This window comes from Perissodus microlepis, chromosome 9 (genome assembly GCF_051167445.1).
Source record: "Perissodus microlepis isolate ML-2025 ecotype Zambia chromosome 9, ASM5116744v1, whole genome shotgun sequence".
Lineage (NCBI taxonomy): Eukaryota > Metazoa > Chordata > Actinopteri > Cichliformes > Cichlidae > Perissodus > Perissodus microlepis.
In genome coordinates this window covers 33106786-33115788 of record NC_140469.1, presented here as the reverse complement: position 1 = coordinate 33115788, position 9003 = coordinate 33106786, and the positions used below count along the sequence as shown (strand labels likewise).

At 48.7% G+C, this 9003-nt stretch overlaps 1 protein-coding gene across 1 annotated transcript; it reads right to left on the bottom strand.

The window, feature by feature from the left end:
• Positions 1 to 1796: 1796 nt before the first annotated feature.
• chodl (chondrolectin) lies at positions 1797 to 8847 on the bottom strand. The gene is made up of 8 exons (XM_084940328.1): positions 7882 to 8847; positions 6294 to 6469; positions 6039 to 6217; positions 5793 to 5950; positions 5644 to 5694; positions 5457 to 5540; positions 5286 to 5382; positions 1797 to 2827 (listed from the first exon to the last, which is right to left on the bottom strand). Exons 1-8 carry the CDS (start codon positions 7976 to 7978, stop codon positions 2746 to 2748), a joined length of 924 nt encoding a protein of 307 aa, XP_084796454.1. The 5' UTR covers positions 7979 to 8847; the 3' UTR covers positions 1797 to 2745.
• Between the last annotated feature and the right edge of the window lie 156 nt (positions 8848 to 9003).

The window sequence follows — 9003 nt, the reverse complement described above, 5'->3', positions numbered from 1 at the left end:
ACAACAACACCTACGAAGCCTTAAAGCGAAACCCCACAAGCAGCCACAAAAAGAAAGTTATAGCTTGCCTTCAAGACCTTGAAAAGGACAAAATCATTGACCGCCTTACATATCACTGCCTTTATCCAGGGGATGCCCTACCCTGCATTTACGGCCTAAAATCCACAAAGAAGGGGTCCCACTCAGACCCATAGTCAGTAGCATAAACTCAGCCACTTATAACATTGCAAAACACCTTGATACCATCCTTGCTCCTCTCGTGGGGAACACCCCACACCACATCAAGAACTCCACCGACTTCACTGACAAGGTCCAGAAACTTACCCTGGATCCAGATGAAACCATGGTGTCCTTTGATGTAGTCTCTCTCTTCACTTGCATACCCACCACGGAGGCCGTGGAGACTGTCAGAAAACGACTACAAGAAGACAGCTCCTTGGAGGACAGGACCAACTTCACACCCGATCAGATCTGCACACTGTTAGACCTCTGCCTCACCACCACATACTTCAAATACAACGAAGGCTTCTACAGACAAAAACATGGCTGTGCCATGGGCTCCCCCGTGTCACCTATTGTAGCCAACCTTTACATGGAGGAAGTGGAAAGAAAGGCTCTTGGCTCTTTCAAAGGAAGAGTACCCAGCCACTGGTACAGATATGTAGACGACACCTGGGTCAAAATCAAAAGACAAGAAGTGGAATCCTTCACTGCGTACATTAACGCTGTGGATAAAAACATCAAGTTCACCAGGGAAGACACGAAGGATAACTGTTTGCCTTTCCTGGACTGCGCTGTGCACATTGAAGAGAATGGCAACCTCAACATCGAAGTTTACCGGAAGCCCACACACACGGACCAGTACCTCCTCTTTGACTCCCATCACCCTCTGGAACACAAACTTGGAGTAATCAGGACCCTACACCACCGGGCAGAACATGTTCCCTCTAAGCCTGAAGGGAAAAAGAAGGAACACACGCATGTAAAGGAAGCACTCAAAACGTGCGGCTATCCTAATTGGGCGTTCATAAAGTCAGCAAAGAGGCACAGAAAAGAAGATCAGACACCATCGAGGGAGGATAAGAAGGACAGACGCAACAACATTGTCATCCCCTATGTAGCCGGTGTATCAGAAAAACTCAGGAGAGTTTTGTCCAAGCATGACATCCCGGTGCATTTCAGACCCAGCAACACACTCAGACAAAAACTGGTTCACCCGAAAGACAAAACTCCAAAACACAGACTTAACAATGTGGTGTTTGCTGTACAGTGCAGCGAGGAATGCCCAGACCTCTACATCGGAGAGACCAAACAGCCACTTCACAAGCGCATGGCACAACATAGAAGAGCCACCTCCACGGGACAAGACTCGGCAGACCATCTGCATCTAAAGGTCAAAGGTCACTCTTTCGATGATGCCAATGTTCACATTTTGGACAGAGAGGACAGATGGTTTGAAAGAGGAGTGAAAGAAGCCATCTATGTCCACTGTGAGCAACCATCTTTGAACAGAGGCGGTGGTTTACGACACCAACTGTCTGCCATCTATAATCCAGTTTTGAGTTCCCTCCCCAGACACCTTAACGCCCACTCACATCCTGGGCCATCTGACCTCAGGAAATCACATGACAAGGTGGGGCCAGGTTGCACAATGAGCTCACCTGAAACTCTGGCTGATTGGGACCCACACCCATTTTCACACCTTGGCTCAGGCAATTAGAGGATCATCAGGGGGTCCTTTTGTCCCTCTGTGGGGGGAAACTCCCACTAGGTTTAAATCTGGGACTCCCCACCATTTGACCTTAGAACTGAAGAAGCTTCTCGGATGAGAGGTGAAACGTCCTCCAGGGCTCTGACGAGTGTTCGTGTTTTAAACTGAAGCTGTTGATCAGTCAATTGCGTCATCCTCAGCAGCACCGTCACACTGATTGACAGCTGTGTTTCTGATCCACAGCTCAGGTGTGTTTTGACTTAAGGCGGAGTATTAGGTGGCCCTCCTGAAACTCATCTCCACACCTGAGTTACAGCGGTCGTTACGCCTCGGGACGCCACTTGCCCGATCATGACCATAAAAACTGCCAGAGGACAACGTGTGCGGAGCCTGAGGCTGATCGAGGTGAGCTGATATTCAGGAAGAGAGCATTTTACAAACATGAGTATTATTAGTTTTTGATCCCTCACATCTGAAGTCTGAACAACCAATCAGTGATCCGAGGAAGCGATCCTCAGAGGGACTCATTCAGCTTTAAGCTCCACTCCTTTTTTATTTTCTTGAAAACTTTTCCGACCCTCTATCTCTCCTCAGTTATTAACTAGTCTGTTAACACCCCCCTTCTCCGTGGAGCAGCTGCTTCATCAGCTCTCTGTGAAATCAAACGCACCTCTGCTGTGACTCCACCTCCCGAGTGACACATTAACTTCACCGAATTTACTCGTTTAATTAAACATGGAGCGTCTGGCTGACAGTAACAAGAGGAGGAGCAGGGAGGGAAGAAAAGGAGAAATCAAGGAGGACAAAGAAGAGGGGGGCAAAAAAGAAACGAGGAGGAAGTGGGGGAGGATTGAAGAAGAGCAAAGGGACGGTTGATAAAACGAGAGGAAGGAAACTGGAATAAGAAGTACAGAAGAAGAAGTCTCTGTGATGACATCGCCGCCTGTCCGTAAACACCCTGCGATGAAGATGATTGATTGGTTTGACCGTAGAGTGATGTCCTCCCTCTGCCCTGCTGACACTGTCCTGTGATGTCAGACCTCCATGCTGTCAGCTTTGGGTGACCCGGAAATCCACAGATTTGATTGGTCGCCGGGCGTCTTGGTTCGGCAATCACTAGGTGGAGAGAGAGATATGTTGACATCGTCACTGGAACGGCCACTGTCATGTAAAGAGTCGAGTGAAAGTCACAGATTAACCATCTCAAACTGCAGGAAAGCAAAGAGGAGCCGAAGGTTCAGTCTGACCGACACAGGCAGCAACCACCATCAGGAACTGATCAATGACTCTGATCAGTTACTCTGATCAGTGACCAGTGTTGGGTGCAACAATAATAATATTACATTTTTCAGTATCGCAGTAATGTCACATCTGCACAGACAGCATGTGCTAACGCTAAGCTAACCAGACAGCAGGGGTGTCCAAATTGATGGGCTGCATCCTCCTGAGGCTGCATTTGTAGGCCAATTATGTCACAGCGACCCGACGAAGGATATCCAGATTCGTAGACTCCTCCAAATGCGTCCTCCTTTTCCCCAGATTTGAAGGATGGGTCGAGTGTGTCCCTCGTGGCCCACCATATCCCAGAATTCAGCCAATTCCAGTTTACAACAATGGTGGCCGCTTTTAATATTACTCTTTCTGGGTCACAAAATAAACTTTTAACATATTTTTAGGCGAGAATGCAGCTGTGTAAACTTCAAATATCTGCTTGGTTTTGTTCCTGAGTAAATTGGTTTGGCTGAGATTATAGTTTTCACACAGCTTAATAAACATCAAACAGAAAACTCATTAAACAGAAGTGTGAGACAGTCGAGGGTTTACTCCAGTGTCCTGTTATATTTTAGACAGCAAGGAGCAGACGACTGAGTTTATTAAACTCCAAGGAGACAGCGGTGACGCAAGTCTGAAGGCTAGACCGTCCAATTTCACAGCAATTTACTTCTGGCTTACCCGACCTCCTGAGGACCCGGCCTTCGCAGTCTGCGTGCGCCGGGTCCTCAGGAGGATGCAGCCTCTGAATTTGGACACAGCTAGCATGTGCTGATGCTAAGCTAGCCAAGAACCCAGACTGATGTTAAAGCTGAGAGTATGCAGACCCCAGTCCAGCAGCCAGAGCCTGAACTTCAACAGGTAACAAGCTGATGAGCAGTCAGGCTGTTTTTCTACCTGTTCATGTTTCTACAGTTTAATCACAATGACGACTGCTTTGTGCTGGTTTCCATCTTTGCTTTGTGTGTGAATGTGTGTGTGAATGTGTGTGTGAATGGGTGTGTAAAGCGCTTTGGGGTCCTTAGGGACTAGTAAAGCGCTATACAAATACAGGCCATTTACCATTTGTGTTCATACATAAGAGCAAAGGTGGAAGATCACATGTGTGTCCTCATTATGGGATGTGTTAATGTGTGTGGGGCTGTAGCCTCAGGTTTATGTTGTTAACTGTAATTATGAGACAGTTTGAAACGTCATTTTCCAGTATAATGACAAAGTAATGTCACGAGTAGTATAATGAATTACTTTATCAGACACGTAATTAAGTACTGCATCCTTTTAATGAAGGTAACAAGTAATATGTAATACATTCCACATATCCCATGTCACTTCACACCATACCTTCCTCCTGTGGAACATTAAAAAGGACTAAAACCTTATTTCAGAATACTCTGCTGCTTCATGTTCTGTGTGTTTGTTTCCATCATATTCATTAAAAGCTGTCCTCAGACAGGCTGACGTCCGCCTGGTTGTAACACACAGCCGTTCTTTTACGTGCTCTAAGTAAAAGCCGGACTTCAGGTGTCATCTCGATCTAGGGCAAAGAATAAAATGCCACACAGTCTCACCTGAAGAGGGAGCTATGCTTACCCTGCTGCAGGGAAAAAGTCAGAAATGTTCAGAATAATCCTTCTTTGTCTGACACTCTGTCTGAAACAAGCTGCTCTAGCTCCTCCTCCTTTAAGCCCACTCTCTAAATAGAAAACATCTGGAAACCTGCCGAGGGGCAGACTCTGGTCATCATGAGCTTTGCAGCATTTACAGATCCACGATAGAGGCGCGATATTTATCACACCTAATCATCTGCCTTTGACCTCTGACCCCATCAGGCTCCAACACTGAGCTCCATCCCGCAAGCAAACAGCTGCTTTGGTTCAGCTGAAGCTGTGGCAGGACTGGAGTCAGCCAGCGCTGCCTCACTGCTTCTGATTCGACAGCTTTAAGGAGTGCGGTGAGCTCAGTTGACCCAGCTGGGTCGTGGAGGAAAGTGGGAACAGAACCAACGAAAATACGCAAGTCAGCAGATTTTTTGCTGCTGTAGACTCCTGAACTGATGCCAGCAACACACACACACACACACACGCTGGTCTTTCTATCACTGTGAGGACTGCATCAGAGGACCAAACCTGACTCCTGCCTAAAAGTATCAGGACTTGATATCCCCACCAAACGTCCCCTCAGAGTGAACACCTCCGGCTGCTGTAAATCAGCTTGTTAACAAGTTGACTCATTACAATCATACAGGAAACGCTGCAGCGGCAGAGGACCATGATGGGATTCGTAGCTGCTCTGCATGTCTTACCTTCTGCTGAGCATCTGAAAACAGCAGGTGGCAGAAGCCACCAGGATGAGCAGCAGCAGGGGGATGGTGGGGATGACGACGTACAGCAGCAGCATACCTGCAGAGACACCAGACCCACCTGAGCATTAGGTCACGAGCCCAGATCAGGTCAAAGGTCGCAGGTCTTCTTACCTGAAGCTCCGGCCATGGTGACCTGAGGTGGAACGTCTTCGTTGTTTGCAGGCTGTGTGGCCACGCCTCCACCTGCAGTCACTGCTGAGGACACAAGAACACACCTGTGCCTTAATACAGAGCTGCAGGTGAGTCCCACCTATGGCTCCACCTGCCTCTGTGATCTTATATGGACCTTCCTCCTTACCTGTATCCTGCCCACCAGGTATGTCACCATGTTCATTCACCAGATGGCTCTCTGAAAGACAGGAAGTAAAGAACCTGAGTGAGTGAAGCTGATTGGCTGACAACACCTGGGCTGCTTATCTATGATTGAAGCTGACTGGCTGATGGCACCTGGGTCGTATTTGCAGATGAAGTTGTGTTTCATGTTGCAGCGGTCGTCATTCCATTGGTAGAGATAAGCCCCGCCCAGACCAGAAGGCGCAGTTGGCTGATGGTACATGACAACGCAGGCCTCACCTCCACAGGATGGTTCATCGAAGTACCAGTTCCTGCATCATCAGCACAGTTGGTTAAGCCCAACCCCCTTTAGTAAAACATGCCGGGAGTCACCTGACACAGCTCTGACATCACTCTCACCTGAAGGAGGCCACGCTGCCGTCGGTCCACTGGTAGAGCTGCGGACAGGAAGTTAAGGCATTGCTGAGCTCCGAGTGAGTCTGATCCACTCCCTCCACCCGAGTCAGGCCGATCCAGAAGTCCCCGTCAGCTATGCCCCCGCCCCCTCCTGCCCCGCCCACCGCGCCTGAACGCAGCTCCTGGAAACAAAAACAAGGAGAAAGGGTCACAGAAAAAGGAGGGGAGGGTCTAGAGAGAACCAGGTGTGGGTCTCACCTGCAGCAGGTGCTCGATGTCTCGCTGTTCCGTCGAGCTCTCGATGCTGAGAAGCGCTCCTCCGTCCATCTCGCAGGCCTGACGCGCCTCGCTGAAGGCGACGCGGCTCGACACGTCATGGAAGTACGCCATCTTATAGCAGGGATGCTCGGCCCCGCCCACACACACTGTCTGACCTGAGACATGGAGCCCCGCCCACAGGAAGATGCATCAGAGCAGCACTGAGTGTGTGTGTGTGTGTATGTGTGTGTGTGTGTACAACAGTGTGTTAATCACTGTTGCGCACACACACACACACATACACACACAATCACACACACTTAGCTACTTTAAGTGATTAGCTGGAGTGTCTTCTGCACCATCATCACTTTACTGTTAAAGCCACTAAAGAGCTCCATATATATCTGTCTGCTGTCAGCCCGCCCTCCACCCATCCCTCCACCCACTGTTCCTCCACCCGTTCCTGCTGCCTGTGGTTCAGGTATTTTAGCTGCTCCTCTGATAAATCGAACAGATCTCTGAAACATCAGCTGGCCACATGACCCATTACAAACCTGCAAACCTTACACCAGACACACCACCCAGTTGTAGGCCTGCAAATCCCACATCGCCCCTCCTCTGTCCCCTGAACCTTCAGTCTGCACTCTGCTTCACCTCCCATCTGTTTTTTTAAATTTTACTAAACCTTGAAAACATCGGCTTCAAGAACGCACATAAGAGTGTGTACAAGCACGCCCGGCTGTGGGCGGCTGCCTCCTATCCCCTCCTCAATCTGTCTGCTGCATCTGTATTCTGACATCTGCAGGAGCTCCAGATGTACACACGAAGCAGTCATAGTGAGTGTCTACAGAAAATCAGCTAGGACTCAAACAGACAACAAATATGACACAAAGTGAAGTTTATTTTATCGAATCTGTTAAAGGCATCTGAGCTGATGGCCGCGTGTCATCATTGCCGTGAAGGCGATGGTTTGAATACTCGCAGTGGTTTGTGTGACTCGATCCTCACTTCGATCAGGTGTCACGTTTCACCCTGACAGAAGAACAAAGCTCTTTCATTTCTCTGATCACAGTCAGATGATGTTTGCACAGGTCAGAGATTCTTTAATGTGATCGAAGCCACAGACACACACACGCACACACGTATACACACACATATACACACATGCGTATACGTATAAAGACGTATACACATACATATAAACACACAGACACGTATACACAGATGTATACACACAGGTATGCACACACATACACAGACGTGTACACAGACACACACACCACACACATGTGGCTGTACTTTGGAGGACGAGCATCCCTGTAAGGCTGACAGATTTCAGTGAAAGACTCTCTGGGAACACGTCACATATCTCACTACATTAACGGTTCTTTTCACTGGTTTAACTGAATTTCCACTTAAACCAGTGCTGCTGGTTTTCCTTCAGAGTGGAAAACATGAAGCGCAGCAGGATGAGCTGCTGCCTGCGCCGCTGCAAGCTGCAACACTGAGGTTTCTGTAACATGGAAACTTTTCACGCCTCAAAAGAGCCACACTGTTTAAAAAGTAATTGGATTACTGCAGTACTCACCGCTCACCACCCGTGCTGCCTTCACCTGGACCACCCCCATCGCCACAACGACCCCGAGCATCAGTGGGTTAATTATCACGGTCCTTGAGCAGGTCATCTTTATTTCTTTAAATATAAAATTAAAATCTACAAAATAAAAGTGTTTCTGTGGAGAGCTGTTCCAGAGACGTTTCAAAATAAAAGCCTGCCTCTGGTCAGCGTGCTCCTGGTGCCCATGTTTCCTCTCCTGTCTCTGTACTCTGAAGTGAAGCGGGAGGCAGAGGAGCGCCTGTCTCCTCCTCCTCCATCGATCCTGCCCACTGAGCCACAGCTGTAACCTCCTCCTTCAATAAAGCCCGGGGGACCACACACACACACACACACACACACACACACACACACACACACACACACACACACACGTTTAATTCATTTACTCAGAGCCTCAGCTGATTGGCTCCAACAGAGCAGCTGATCAATAGATGAAATGTGCAGTTATGAGCATCACTTGAGCTCGCCGCTTCCTCCATTGATCCCCGAGCAGGAGGAATTTTCTCTCATTATTCACACAGCAAGCGGCTCCAGTTTCACATTAATGAAAGCTGAACGCAGAATCGGCTTCATTCTGACACACACCGTGGAAACGCTTCCTGCGTTTTAAACCCTGATCCGTGCACAGACGCTTCCCTTTAAGATGTCTGATTTTAGGTTTCCTTCATCCTGTCAGAGGTCCTGAGATGTTTGTGGGGACATGGATCCCACACTGCGGACTGGAGCTCCCCCCTTTATCCTCAGTGTCCACACAGCCACTGCAGAAGCCACTGTATGACAGCCGTGGGATGAATGACCCACTCACACTCGACTGTGGTGTCACCCACTGTTTTGACGTCCACCGTGGTGGGTTTGTGGAGCATTATCAGTCTGCATCCACAGACACAGTTACCTGCTAATCAGAGCTGAGCAGAGCTGGAGCTCCACCTTCCTGTACGCTCTATTCCTACAGTGACCTCACAGCAGCCATGTTATTGGTCACATGATGTCATTAAAATGCTCCAACAGCACAAACATGATGCAGAGGTCCAGTTCAGGTGAAGCTAGCACACAGTTAGCAGCTACAGCCACCTGAGTCACCATCCACCTGTC

Bases quoted from the DNA above. Each gene is read 5' to 3' on its own strand.
- chodl (XM_084940328.1), bottom strand. From the start codon at position 7,978: ATGACCTGCTCAAGGACCGTGATAATTAACCCACTGATGCTCGGGGTC. The intron at 5,695-5,792 runs GTGCCATCAGCC...CCTGTCTTTCAG, and splicing joins CATCTGCAAATACGACCCAG to AGAGCCATCTGGTGAATGAA. The intron at 5,383-5,456 runs GTAAGAAGACCT...GTGTCTCTGCAG, and splicing joins CACCATGGCCGGAGCTTCAG to GTATGCTGCTGCTGTACGTC.